The sequence below is a fragment of the Asterias rubens genome, chromosome 2 (assembly GCF_902459465.1).
Source record: "Asterias rubens chromosome 2, eAstRub1.3, whole genome shotgun sequence".
NCBI classification, from domain to species: Eukaryota; Metazoa; Echinodermata; class Asteroidea; order Forcipulatida; family Asteriidae; genus Asterias; species Asterias rubens.
Window position 1 is genome coordinate 13,215,565 of NC_047063.1, and position 15,108 is coordinate 13,230,672.

The 15,108-nt window shown below is 39.5% G+C and overlaps 1 protein-coding gene across 2 annotated transcripts in view; it reads right to left on the minus strand.

Annotated features, from left to right (window-relative positions):
• Positions 1-1,198: 1,198 nt before the first annotated feature.
• Positions 1,199-15,108, minus strand: part of LOC117307256 — a 42,296-nt gene continuing 28,386 nt past the window's right edge. The window contains exons 9-19 of one of the 2 annotated variants that reach the window (XM_033791948.1): positions 13,390-13,467; positions 12,412-12,528; positions 11,823-11,888; positions 10,448-10,535; positions 7,682-9,082; positions 6,766-6,918; positions 6,002-6,041; positions 3,728-3,827; positions 2,518-2,641; positions 2,290-2,358; positions 1,199-2,120 (exon numbers count right to left, since the gene is read on the minus strand). In XM_033791948.1, the coding sequence (XP_033647839.1) occupies positions 2,026-2,120; positions 2,290-2,358; positions 2,518-2,641; positions 3,728-3,827; positions 6,002-6,041; positions 6,766-6,918; positions 7,682-9,082; positions 10,448-10,535; positions 11,823-11,888; positions 12,412-12,528; positions 13,390-13,467 (2,331 nt within the window). In that variant the 3' untranslated portion in view covers positions 1,199-2,025. The remainder of the gene's footprint in view (positions 2,121-2,289; positions 2,359-2,517; positions 2,642-3,727; positions 3,828-6,001; positions 6,042-6,765; positions 6,919-7,681; positions 9,083-10,447; positions 10,536-11,822; positions 11,889-12,411; positions 12,529-13,389; positions 13,468-15,108) is intronic. The other variant, XM_033791949.1, reaches the window with a different exon arrangement.

Consider the following 15,108-nt stretch of genomic DNA (forward strand, 5'->3'; position numbering starts at 1 on the left):
GATATAGTAAAGAATTAAAGGAACACGTTGCCTTGGATCGGACGAGTTGGTCTATAAAAAGCGTTTGTAACCGTTTTTTTTTTATAAAATGCATATGGTTGGTAAGATGTTTTAAAAGTAGAATACAATGATCCACACAAATTTGCCTCAAAATTGTGTGGTTTTCCTTTACTGTGCAAACTAACACGGTCGGCCAGTTATGGGAGTCAAAAATTTGACTCCCATAAATGGCCGACTGTGTTAGTCGACGAGGTAAAAGAAAAACCGTGCAATTTAGAGGCATGTTTGTGTGGCAACGTGTTCTTTTAAAATTTGTCTTTGTACAGACGTAATATTTGGTCCTTGGGGGAAAAAGTAGCAACACTTTATCGTGTACAAGGGCTGAACATAATATCCACACAGTGAAAGCTCTCATAATAGACTTTTCATGCCTCATTATTAACAGCCTTCTGTAAAACAATATTTTTTTCCAGAAGGGCGAACAAATCTGAAAGACTTTTAATAAGTCTGGTCAATAAAGGCACTAGACATGTTTGGCAACTTTCACAGACCAGTATATTTTCACTAGGTGTATCCCAACATACATAAAATAACAAATCTGTGAACATTTTGACTCATTTGGTTATAGTTGCAAGAGAATAATGAAAGAAGAAGAAAAAAACATTCTTGCACAAGTTTGTGTGCTTTCAGATGCATAATAAAAGGCTTCAGGCCTGAAGTCTTCTAATATTTGAGTGAGAAATTACCTGTTTCTCAAATACTATGTTACTTCAAAAGGAAGCCATTTCTCACAATGTTTTATACTGCCAATAGCTCTCCATTGTTCGTTACCAGGTTTTCATGCGAACAATGATTAATTACCCATATTGTCCAGTGCCTTTAAAGCCACTGGACACTATTGGTAGTTGTCAAAGACCAGTCTTATCACTTGGTGTATCTCAACATATGCATAAAATAACCAACCTGTGAAAATTTGAGCTCAATCGGTCGTTGAAGTTGCGAGATAGTAATGGAAGAAAAAACGCCCTTTGTCACACGAGGTTGTGTGCTTTCAGATCCTTGATTTCGAGACCTCAAATTCCAAACTTGAGGTCTCGAAATCAAATTCGTGAAAAATTGCTTCTTTCTCAAAAACTGTGTCACTTCAGAGGGAGCCGTTTCTTACAATGTTTAATACTATCAACAATCTCCCCATTACTCGTTACCAAGTCAAGTTTTATGCTGATAATTATTTTGAGTAATTACCAATAGTGTCCACTGCCTTTAAGTAGGAAGAACATCATGCCTGTTTGTAAAATGTCGCTTGTCAGTGGACCATAAAATGTTTGATATTACAAAAGACTGGAAAGACACTGTGACTATGAATGACTAAGGCATGAATGACCTATTGACCTCTGCTCCACTTGAGTGATTTCCAGGCTCAGATTCGGTAAACTAACAACAGAACAAGTCCAATAATTTCATTGTGTTAATAAGTTCTGGTTTGAAGCCAAGGACTCTCAGAAAAGCGAACTTAATCATAACACTAGCCAAGAACCCAATGGAGAGCAGACAAAGAAGGAAGTTTCAGTTTTGGAAGTGGGAGGGAAAACCCTGGAAAGAGTCCAGGGCAAAACACACGCAATCAGGTAGTGACTGACTGAAAACCCAATCCACATAGTGCCCCCAGTGGGACTGAACTGTGGTTCCAGAGGTGGAAGGCGAGGAAAGCTACATGTACCACTTTGCCAACCTGGCAGCCAATGTGGTTTTACCTTACACCGCTGGCCATAAAAAACAACAGCACAGGCATACTACTCATCAGTGGGATTCGAACCAATAACCCCCCACAAGCTAGAGCCGAGTAACTAAATAGCACCGGTCTTGTGAAAGTGAAGTTTGGTGTTGTTTTAGTTACGGTTATTTTTGTGAAACTCAAGCTTTGATTAACCGGCCGGTGAACAGTTAATTTGGCAAATCTTTTCTGTGTTAAGTAATTTTTGTTGTTGTAAGATGCTAAGCAAGCTTTGAATTAATGAGCTTATCTCATAGCTGTACTGTGGTACTATGTGTCTCTGACTTGATCCAACTGGTTGGCACTGGGGGCGGGGACTTTGGCTTCTGTACTCGCTTCGGAAAACCTAGGAACAAAAATAGGAACAGTTAACAAATCTTGCTATATTATCTTCAATGGATCAACCTGCCTAGTAATGGTGCTCATTATTATGTGGTGTGAACATGTACATAAATCTCCACCCCTAGAAATATACACTCTCTATCCTCGATGCATATATATATTAAAATACTTACTGATGTCGCAGTTGTTGAACATCGTGGGACCATCTTTGTATGTTGGCTCATATTCCCGCAATGTTTTCTCTGCAACAAATAAGAATAAAATTCAGGTACTATTACAATATACAATGGATAGGGTATATAAACCAGACAAAAACAAAAAACCACAATAATGAAACACTGTAAATTTTGTCCCACATGTAAAGTGTTTTGTTACTGTTCAAAAATTCCTAAATTGCTTACTTATGATTTCGTTGAGGTCCGACACCAGAGCGGCTTGTTGTGGACTTGTTGATAAGGTAGATGGAGGAGAAGAGCGGGTACCAGATGATGGGTTACTCGAGCTCCTATTCACCACATCTCCAATCTGGATGAGAATCACAAAAAGACAAACATTCTTATTGAGGGGCACAAAGGTCAAATTCAGTTTTGTGAGTCAGTTTACAATAGATCGAGTCATCATGAAAGTGGGGGAAATTTACATACAAGCCACTCTTTAAAGGCACTGGACACTATTGTTAAATACTCAACACAATTGTTAGAGTAAAAACCTTACTTGGAACAAACAAGCAATGGAGAGTTTTGAGAGAGAGAGGTTATTTCTCACTATAATATTAAAAGACTTCAGGCATGAAGCCTTTTATTAGGCATCTGAAAGCACACAAATTTATTCCATATCAATATCATTGGCCCAGCTACACCGACCCCTTTGTGATGTCAAGTGTGTTCACTGCGGCACATCGCACTGCAGGAACATAAATCAATCCACCACGTACCTGCATAATTAATACATCATACCCGGGGCTATTTCCAATATTGTACAAGGCAGTGGAAATGACAAACGGAAGGCACAATTAAGGTAATGTACCCTGTGGGATACATTACTCATGTTCCCCTAAGCCATGTACATGTGTCTTTGTAGCACATCACATTCTTCGTTCACTCCTTGGGAGGTTGCCCTTATAAAATCTGATATGTACTCTGGCGACTAGTGAAACTTGCTACTCCACTAGTCCTGCCTCAAATAGTAGCGACTTCAACGTATTTTTACATCACTTGATGCATTGCAGCATATTGTTTGCGCAATATAGCAAAATTCACACTGATTATAGGATTGTGTCAGTGATGTCTGATTGTGTTTTGTAAGTGAATTATGTTGTCGTAAATAGTCGTCAGCGGCACAATTGGTTAACCAAACAGGTAGTCGCGACTATTTCTGTAGTGGTGTAGCCGCGGAATTGACCCAGTAGTTGAAAAACGGTAGTCGCAACCTGAGTAAGCAATCAATAGTCGCGACCACGACACTTAAGTCTCACTATTTATTCAGACTTAATGTAGTCATTCTGATCAAAAGGGCAAAGTGTTTGCAAAAACCAGGGTGTTACATTTCGTTATAAATAACCTTATAGCACTGAGACAATGATGTACATGACTGTGTGTGTTTCAAAATTACCTTCACAAAGAAACCTTTTGTTCTACTTTCAATTTTCTCTTTATGTGTTGCCAGCTTGTCTCTCTGGTTCAGTATGAACTGGGAGAGTTTCGGCTTGGATCTGTGTGGAAAAGAAAAAGAAATATTATGCAACTAATGGACAAAACTTCTCAGGAAGTACATGTTTCTGGTCAGCTAAAAGATAATTAATTTCTCTACAAAGTTCCACATCTCCCTTTTGAGAGAGCTTGCTTTTAAGAGAATGCTTGGGACACCAGGGCTCGGTTTCATGGCACTGCACACTGCAAAATTCTGAGCTGGTAAAGAACTGTCTGATTTTAAAGAATAATCTGCTTCTACAGGGAGAAACTCACACTCTTCGCTAAGCCAACACTACTTACATATTATACAACAGTTGTCTAGTAACGTTACTGCCACACAACTACCCTGATCAAATGTGACTGATGTCCTATAGGGACTACAGATCATTGTACCAACATTATAATCCCATATTTTCAAGTAAACCACATTGATAATAGTTATAATAATACTAGTGGCATTAAGGATAAAAAAAGAAGAAGAAAACTTGTTTGCCTCTGCAATTGTACCTTCATTGTCTAATCAATATAAATGAAAGTTTCAATTGAATAAGGCAATGCATAACAAAATCAAAACACATGATACAACATATGGGTTGAGCGAGAGTCACTATATGAAGACACAACATGCGCATGTGCAGTACAGAAAATTTGTTTTAAATAAAACAATATTTTATCTGTTAAAGAAGAAGACGGGGAAAAAAAGAGAGAAAAAAAGGAAAAAAATAATTTGAAGCAGCATCAAGATCGAACTGTGAGGGAAGATCTGCTACAGATCTTGGAACAGGGAGGATCCTGAGAAAGACCCTTGAGGATTTAGGCTACAGGATGTAAATGTAGCCCATAGAAATAGAACCAGGAGAACGCTGAGCTCAGCCGGCCTTTGTGTTATCTGTTCATGTGTTTTCATTGGTCAATATTCATGACATCTACTGTACGGTAAATTTGTTGCCATGAACGCAGAACAAATTGCATATGCGCCGACTAGGGAAATGTTATCCTTCTTTTATATGCTGTGACAAGACAGTAATGATGGGGCTTTGGAACAGCGAGTAACCTGAGAATTACTCCTGAGATCAAAGGCTAGGGGACAGTAGCCCGCCTCCAGGAGTTACAAACGCACAGGAAAATGCGCTCTCTCTTTTGCATGCAGTTATCGATGAATATTAACAATTTAGAAATGTCAGCAGATTACCGACTGTTTAAATCCATTCGAGAACTCAACCCCAGGGGAGGGTAACAAAAATGATATAAATAACATTGAATATTAATCGGAAGTTATTTCATGGTAGCAACATGAGCACATTGATTAATAATACACATACTTAAACCATGTTTGCCTCTCTTTCAGCTCATTTAACATAAAATATATTTTGCAACGCAAGTGACAATTTTTTTGAGAGGACATAAAAGAAAGCGAATTTGTCATCACTGGTCATATTTTTACACATTTCAATACACACTTTGTCTCAACGCAGCACATAATGATACAAATGGCTTCTGATATAGCACACCACACATCATGGCGACCAACAATACAAGTGATGTTTAAAGCTTAGCATGGCGGGATTTTAAGGCAAGTATAAAACTACGGGTACAACCATTTCAAATCTTTTTGGAAGAGTGTCGGCTCAAAGGAGAACCATCGTTGTCTCAATGTTTTGAACAGTGGTATACTCGTCTTGCCTTTAGAACAAGAGTACATACTGTTTGAGCAGAGTAGACTGTTCGAAATGTCAAGGCCACAACCGTTCTCTAATTATAGTTTCCCTAAAAAATGTATAAAAAGAACAAACAACCACTAATATAACAAACCCTTCTTGGATCTTTAGGCATGATATTGAACCCTTAGAAAGAAAGTAGGAAAATGTTATTAAGTACAAGTGTTGTACATGTACGCATGTAACAGGCATTAGAAGACTTTTCAGGCTATATTTTTATTATAATTTTCCTGATTTTTCCAAGGGAACAAAAAACGGAGCCCACACTAAAGAAAGAAGAATATCTAGCTTTGATCTTTGGGAGAAGTGGTGCTGTGGAAAGACTTTATCAGCCAGTCTAGTTAGTCTGGTGGCACAACATTTTTTTTTTAATTGGTGAGTGCATAGAGAATTTCTTCATGTGTCTCCACCATGCGAAGCCTCAAATCCTAACGCATATTCATCATTGAACACACTAATATTCATTAGATGCTCACCTTCCCCCAGATCCAGACTCATGATCATCACCCTCTTCACCTGATAAACAAATGAAATAATTCAACAGTTATGTTTTATACATCTACAAATAGAGGTTTTCCCCAGAGCATCTGCTGACACGCTTCACGTACATATGTACAGGAAGAGACTATAAAAACAAAAGATTAATGGTAATGCCTCAAACAAGGTATCACCCTTTTGTATCACTTTTCCAAAAGCTGCTTTTAACCTTTAGCACAAAAAGACAAGTTTTAAGATAACTCATATGCAGCACCACCACCACCACACAAGTACTAGCCTTATGGCAACTAATTGTGTACTAAATTTGGCAAAACCTATGTACGAGCTGTAAGTTTTGTAAAAACAACTATTAATTACTTTCAGCCATAGAGTAGAGAAACTAGCTGCGGCCCTCATCTTGGGAAGAAGAATTTAAAAAAAAGCTCCCGGAAAATAACTTTTCATCACATCCCATACCCAACTTGAGCTTTGGCCGTGTTGCACATGGGACTCAGGAATGCTATATTGGACATGTTGGATGACTAAAGCTCGGTTCACACTTTGGCGTCACAAATTCGCATCGATAAATTCGTAACAGTTGAACTGTGTTCAACTCCTGCGGAACATTCGCTGCGAAACGTCCGCTGTCAAAATTTGTATCGCATTTGCATTCACAGGAAGTATGAAGCAGGTGTCATACTAGAATACACACACATTTATTATTATATGTGTTTTGAAATGATTTCAATGACTGGATAACTACCATCGTGGTACTCAAACGATGCCGATGTTTTCACAGGCACTTCGGGAGGCTTCTCATCATCGGTGCAGTCAAACTCGCTGTCGGTAAACGACGCCCATGAGGAACCGCTCAAGATGGACTCCCTGGGCTGACCGGGCGATGTCGGTTGTGTCCCTGTTTTAAAGATGGGATCATGTCGCATTTATGATAAGCACATGAAGCAGAATAAGCAAAAAAACATTCACACCAGGGGTGCGTGCATTCCACTCGCACAAACGTATAGCAAATGTTTGGCAAAACATTTTTGTAATTGGAACGCGCACTTTGAGATATCAATATGGCGACACGTATCATAAGTATTTTTTTTTTACGTTTGTTTTTGCTGTATTGTATTTTATAGTTATATTTTAGTTATCTTGTGTTCAACATGACATCTACGATAGTTGTTGTTTCAACTTCACCTGATTGTGTAGTCAACCACCCAAACCACACTTTAACTATGTTCTTTGCAAGAAAATAATATTGCCTGCGTATCATGTTGTTGTCCGCCATTTTGAAACCACCCACCAACACCTCAGAAGTACAGTCGCGCACACAACTCGTTCCTTTCAAAATTGTTGGCAAACCAAGTGAATGGCACCCTTAATAGACTACATGTATGAAGCAGGGCATGATCTACAGCACATAGCTACCGTTCAGCAACACAGAAGTTGGCATTAAAAGCACAGACACCATTTTGCATGATGAAGACACAGTTAAAGATGCGTTTTTTTACAATGGACTAAAAGATGATGCTCAGGCATACATGTATGGAACTGGTTGCCTGTAAATTGTCCTTTGTGACATGGCCTTTGTAGATGGAATGAAGCATTGACTATTAAAATGTGAAGAAAGCAGACAACAGTTTCAGAAGTTTTGGCAGTGTTTGAATCCTTACCTTGCGAATCGTAGCTGATGTTTTTATCAAACACAGGCGATTCTTCTTGTTCGACTGACCTTTGGCCAGCAAGGCCACCGACCTCAATGACCTCATATGCTGATACCGCCGAAGACCTACTAGGATCACTTCTATCAATGGAGAACTTCTTCACATTCTCCCTGCCCTTGCCAGGCGTTATGGGTATCTGCACACCGCATGCATACGAATAGTCTGATCCCTGCGAGCTACCTGGAGATTTAGGCAACTCCTTAGGATTACCCTCCTCCGTAGGATCAGCGTAGGCTGAGGCATAGGTCTGGGCTAACCCAGTTCTGAGTTGGGGTCTCGACTGAGCCTCTTTGAGTTTTTCGATGACGCTTTTTGGTTGAGTTGCATAGCTGTATTCCGAGTTGCCGTTGTCAGGCACTGATTGTTTAGGTCTGTATCCTTCCATTGTTTTCCTCCGCTGCATCTGGCTCGGGTTCGAGTCCTGCTTGCCGGCGTTCTTCGACTCCACCTTGTCCTTGTGAGATTGAAGCTTCACCATGGAAACCGGCTGGACCTGACACGGGAAGCTCTTACCTAAATCACCCACTTCCTCATAAGTCTGCGACTTAGTGGTTTTGTTCGTTGGTATTGGTTTAATGACTGCGACGGGTGGTTTAGGAGGGGCAGAGGTGGGTCTGGGTCCACCCTTGGAGTCCCTCCCATCTTTACCCTTCTTAGGATCTTTGTCCTTTCCAGAATCACTTTCTGGTTTGGTGAGCAGAGTTGCCTGGATTAGATTTTTGGCCTGCTGAAACTGAGCAGTCCCTAAGTGTGGTACTTTCCCCTGCTCCTCCGCGTTACCGTTGACCGGTTCGCTAGTCGGTCGCCTCCTCAATCCAGAGACCCTACCCGGTTGGTTATCCGTCTCCTTCTTCTTTCCGATGGCTGGTTTTGTAGGAATATTAGGACGTGCTACGGGAAGCACCTTGACTGGTTTTTCGCTCATTTGAGGTTTTTCACTGAGCATGGGCTTCGATGATCGCAAAGGCTTCGGAGGGTCGCCTTGATCATCAAAAGATTTTGAGATTTGGACAGTTCTGCCAGCCAGTTTGAAAGGCGACGATGGTTTGACCTGATCTGCTGACTTGGGTGGGGCAGAGCGAGCTTGAGGCACTGGTGGAATTTCAAAATCCTTAAAAGCGGCGAGAGTGGTCTTGTAGCCACTCTCGAATCTCTCCTGAGCTAGGGGGCTCTGTTTTGGCGTCAGGGGGCTCGAGACATCAGCTGCTTTCTCCTCTAAGGTTACTTTGTCTTGGACATTTGCATAAATGGTTTCGTTACTGTCTGCATCACGTTGTTGCTTGGTGGGCAACGAGGGAGGCTTCAGGACCTTTGCCGCCGGTGGGCTTGACCTTCCATCGACGGGCAAACCTAGAAATGTAAATGAAGGTCAAATGAAAATTTGGTTATACAAACTAGCAGGCAGTGATCTCAAACATACAGCTTTCTAATTGCAAAAAGAGGAATGGCTGATCACACTGAACTTTTGTACTGTGTTTTTCAGTTTTCTACAGCACTGTTTTGAAAAGAAAGAGAGGAAATCAACTGATCAGCTGATAAGTAGCATGCATGTGTTCTTTCATGAAATTACACAAAACATACATACATTCCAGGGATAATGATGTGGACCATGGTAATCTACTTTAAAAATATTTGTCCAACTATATTCATTACAAACAAGAAAGAATTATCGCCAACACTGCCCGTTCCTTGCACATTTTATTGAACCAATTCCAGTGGGTTATGAGCGAGCAAGGCTTGCTGGGGAAAGATCCTCTACAAGTTTTTTCTGATCGGAAACTTTGGAGAAAAAAAACAAGAGCCAAACATTTTGAGTCTTCATAACACTGACCCTTTAAGCAAACTCTCAGCCTAGAGAGACCACCTATAGATAGTAATGCTGAAGATGATTATGTATTTCATTTTGTTTCATTTCATTTCATTTTTTTTTGTGCCAGCAAACAAAAAAAATATCACATTTAAAAATGGCAAATAAAAAGATCTACACAAAGAGGCAATAAAATAGATTTAAGAAAATTACATATATGTTAAAACACTAGCAAAGTACTGATTAACCCGGCCCGGCAGATACAGGAAAATGCAGAAACAACCTCCAGTGATACCCAAAAGCGCAAGAAGCACCGCAAGAAGCAACCGCCGTGATCTAGATGGAATGGCGGTATATAAATACCTTGTTGTATGTTGTATGTATGTATGTAAGCAAAACAACAGACGAGAAACCTAGCAGGGAAAGCCAACAGTGACAAAAAGTCCTTTTCAAAGTGGCTGACCTTTTGGTTCTATACAACAACAAGGCCAATCACACCCTCCCCAGGAGGGACACACATTACCCACCATCCAGCCAAGCCAGGCAACTCAGGAAAATAGACATACATGTAGTGGATGTGATAGACTGTTGTAAAAAAAAACTTGATCTGTGAGAGCAAAGCGTGAAAGCTTGCGAGAGGATGAGGCCTACTTACATACATTTATGCTTTGTAATCTTGAGGCATTCTTTATGGTTTTATCTTCATGTCTTTGTGGATTTGATCTTAGTTTAAAAAAACCAATAATAATAGAAATTTCATATAATTTTTTTTATATTTTTTTTTTGGGGGGGGGTCTGCTTTATTTATATATCATTATTATTTGTTTGTTTTATTTATCAAAAAAAAGAAAAAAAAAAAGAAAAAGATAACTGGGTAAAATTGAAGAAATCACATTCTGCAACAATACCTTTTCCTGCTATCGAGTGGTTTACATAGTTATGGCCCGAGTCGTCTTTGTCTTTCATGTCTTTGTGTCTTCGTTGCTTGGGACTTAACTGCAAAACAAAAGGTTGACATATCTCCACTTAAAGACACTGGCCACTAATGGTAATTGTCAAAGACCTGTCTTCCCACTTGGTGTATCTCAACATATGCACAAAATAACAAACCTGTGAAATTTGAACTCAATTGTGGTTGTCAAAGTTGCGAGATAATAACGCTCTTGTCACACGAAGTTGTGTGCTTTCAGATGCTTGATTTTGGGACCTCAAAATCTAACTCTGAGGTCTCAGAAATCAAATTCCTGGAAAATTACCTCTTTCTCAAAACTATGTTACTTCAGACCTAGCCGTTTCTCACAATGTTATATACTATCAACAGCTCTCCATTGCTTGTTGCCCAGAAAGTTTTTATGCTAACAGCTTGTTGCCCAGAAAGTTTTTATGCTAACAGTTTTTTAGAGTAATTACCAATAGTGTCCACTGCCTTTAAAGGAACGCTTCATAATGAAGGTGGGGGGGGGGGAACAACTAAAAATTGAATCCAAACAAATACTATTCATCAAAGGTGAATTTACTACTGTTTTTTCCTCATTGTTCTCTAGCAAACTCGATGACTAATGGAGCACAAATTTTCACAGGTTTGCAATTTTATGCATATGTTGGGATAGTGAGACATAATGGTCTTTGAGCACTTTTGGATGGAACGAAAAATGCATGCTGAGTGATGAAGCGTGCAACAGTACCGGTACTTTTATTTGCTAACGCGTGAAGGACAATCCTCCAATCAAATGGCAAGGATCTGCTTGGGTGTTAGATAATAAACATTCATAAATACAATGTACCTAAGACAGTTTATCCATTCTGATTGGTCGAGAGGGCATCATGAGGGGTTGTTTGAACGGATGATATAACACAAAGTGTTGAAACATGGGCGTGACACGCAAGCTTGCACCTGTGCTTAAAAGACAATTTCTTCATTCCTATTGGTCGAGAGCAACGGCTGAAACAGTTGGGCAACAACACGCGATACGCCCGACGCACACAGCATCTCCTTATAAGGAGTTGTTTACCCGAGGGCCTTACCCTTTCCTAGATGGAGGGGTGTTGTGTTGAAAGAAATCATTTAACAACTAAAACTTATGCATTTATTTTACCTTTTGACCAAAAAGTGTTGATGTTTCTTGACCGAAAAGGTATTTATGAATGGGAAACAAAGTGTGTTAAATCAATTTTCAACTAGTGGTTTAAACCCGCAGTCCCTGGTTCTTGATAATTTACCTTGACTTCGTCTCGGTAAAATGATCTAAGGCCTGGTCTTATGTTACTAAAACAAAGTCTTACTTTACACGGTTGAGGTTTGATCTCTGGACTTAGGCTATTAGCTGCTCCTGGTGGCAGACGTGGACCCTAGGGAGAACAATAAAAATGTTTAAAATAAAACACAGCTTTTAGCGCTTCACACCAAATAGTCCCAAAGCGCTTGACAAGAAAAATCAATATAAAATACCAAGAATACAAGTCTAGCAAATTGTAAGCATAAACATAAAAAAATTGACACAATGTTTAAAAAAACAAAATTACAACTTAGATGGGTCAGAGACATCATACAGAAAGCTATTGATGAGTACCCAACAGCGCAATTAGCGCCAATGACAGGGTGGGAAAACCCCAATGGGGAAAACACATGCAATCAGTTAGGGACTGAAAAACCTTTAAATTTGAGGCTGTAAATTTAAGATGACAATGTAACACTCATGCTCTTTCTATAGACCCCTTGAAAATTACCCAGAAGACCCAAACAGCGCCTTTACTGAGGTTAATGAAGACCTATCATTGGCTGAGAGTTGTGTCCAGTGCATTGTGCGTAAAGTGTCCATTGGTTGAACTCATTAATGGTGGCCAATGCGAGGCGTTCATAGTTTTGTTTTACCTCTGCTTGCAGTTTGACATTCTCATAAAGATGTCCGAAGTCCTTTGGATTTGGTGGAAGTCCAAGTTCTTTTCTAAACAGCCAAGCCACTGCCCTGTGAACTAACTCATACTGATCCTGCAAAAAAGATTGAAAATAGTTTTGTGAACAGTCGCCCATCATGTGACTATAAAAGTCTACTTAAGTTTTTTCGGGGTGTACAAATATGGAAAAAGGAACAGGAACGTTAGCAAAGAAAATGACAAGTTCTTTCATTGACCTGAGTCAAATCTTGAGGCAGTGGGAACGCAAGACACGTGTAAGGAGGTTATAAAATGACTTGGTAAGAAACCAGAGTACATGTACCACAATGTATTTTGCTTAAGGTCTGTGCTAAACATCGCACATTTGCTGTGTGGAACTCAAATAATAAGAAAATGATGAATTAAATTAGACCAATGAGTGATGTTTAGCCCATACTTTTAACTTTAGTTTGGCATGACCGTGTAGCCCAGCAAGCTCTGCCGTGCTTCAGAGGGAATTGTTTGTTGTATACACTTTATAATCAGTTAGATTTTAGATTGAGATTTCAGATTTCATATTGTTCAAGTTGAACAACGTATCCTCATACCGATGTTTTCTGAAAGCCAGTAGCATAGGAAACAAAGCCCACCAGGCCACAGTTAGTAGGTTAACTTTTTTATTTCCTGGCAAGTGTTGCTGGCTTTTTTGGATGTTCTCGTGTCATTTTCCTTACTGTCTTGCTCTGTATTGTTTGATTGTGTTGTTGTTTGAATGTTGAACAAAAAATAATAATGATAATAATAATAATAATAATATTATTGATACCTTGAACATTACCATGCTTGACTTTGGCGAGAGCCTCATCCAGGCAAAGCCAAGTATCATTCAACCAACAATGAAAGACAACAGTATCAATTGACTAAAAAAGGAAGGCAAAGAGATGTCATGATTCTAAAACGACAGATTAAATCTTACCCTGGTTTGGACGATAGCAGGTCTCTGCCTCCTCATCTCCTTAATGATGTCATACAGACAAAAGTCAGCACCAATTTTCTGACAGGAAGAATAAAATTTAAGAAACACTTATAAAATGTCTGATAGAAGTAAAGAAAGACTCCTCTTTTTAGAAGATGTATACAATTAAACAAACCAGTTGGGCTCAATTTCACAGTGCTGCTTCAGCATATTGCTTAAACTTTGTCTGCTTTTTAGCAACAATCAGCGGGATACCAGTCACAAATACATGTAGTATATGTGACATGGTACAATGGCTGGTAAACTCATCTGGTAATTGAAATGCTAAGCTACTTCTTGTGTACAAACTCTTCCTTTCCCTGCACCATCCAGAATTGGAATATTCTACAGAATGATCCAGCTGTGTACTCATCCCTCGACATATTTAAAGCAGCTATATGTATGAGGGATAACCAGCTGATGTAGCTCCACTCATCATGTTTTTATTCTTCTTTTAAAGACAGTGGACACTATTGGTAATTGTCAAAGACTAGCCTCCACAGTTGATGTATTCAACATATGCATAAAATAACAAACCTGTGAAAATTTGAGCTCAATCGGTCATTGAAGTTGGGAGATATTAATGAAAGAAAAAAACACCCTTGTCACGAGAAGTTGTGTGCGTTTAGATGGTTGATTTCGAGACCCCAAGTTCTAAATCTGAGGTCTCGAAATCAAATTCGTGGAAAATCACTTCTTTCTCGAAAACTATGTCACTTCAGAGGGAGCCGTTTCTCACAATGTTTTATACCATCAACCTCTCCCCATTACTCGTCAACAAGAAAGGTTTCATGCTAATTATTATTTTGAGTAATTACCAATAGTGGCCTTTAAACTGCACTGCAAATTAATGCACTTGCTTTTATGTCTCGTCATTTGTGAGCCAACGCATGCGCGTCAACGCAGTACGCTTTTGCCAATGTGATAGAGTCTGTTCTTAACCCTAGTTTGTTACCTTGATCAACAGGGGTTGATAGCTACTGGTTCAAAACTTGCTTCAGAGCTATCAATAAATTGGATAATGTACAGGTAGCTTGGTTCTAGCAATGGCTCTTTAAACAGAGTTTAAGCCTAGTTCGTACTTTTGAATGTGAATGCAAAGCAAGTTTTGGCACTGCAAAATCGCAATGAAAATTTTAGAAAGAGTTAAGACTTGCTGAACTCTTGCATTCGCAGCGAAAACAGAGCTGTTACACCAAATTCACTTCACACGAAGCACCCGCAGGAAGTACGAATCGGGCTTAAAGGGCTTAAGACAGATTTTTTTCGATCCAAAAGGCACTAATAGTTAATGTTCCAGACTAAAACAGAACATGCCATGTTAACTCTCTTAAAACCTGAGCTGATGCTTGCCTCTAAAATCTCCAGGCTTGCAAGTTGCCCTCGATGACTTGAGACTTGGCACTTGACCCAAGGGATATGAGGCTTAATCTAGACTTGGCTCAACAGTCTTAAAGACAACCTTGGTCTGTCCGAGCCCAAGCGACAAAACCACAGTTTAATAAGGGGGCCAAGAAGACAATCATGCAGTGTGCAATTTGTCTACCAAAGTTGATTTGTCTTTTCAAGAAACATTTGGCATAGACCTTGTTTAGTCATCAATGTTGTATAGGACTATTAGGTAGATTTAAAGTTACTTGTTATCACTTCATAAGTCTACAAGTCCTTTGGCCAGACAGG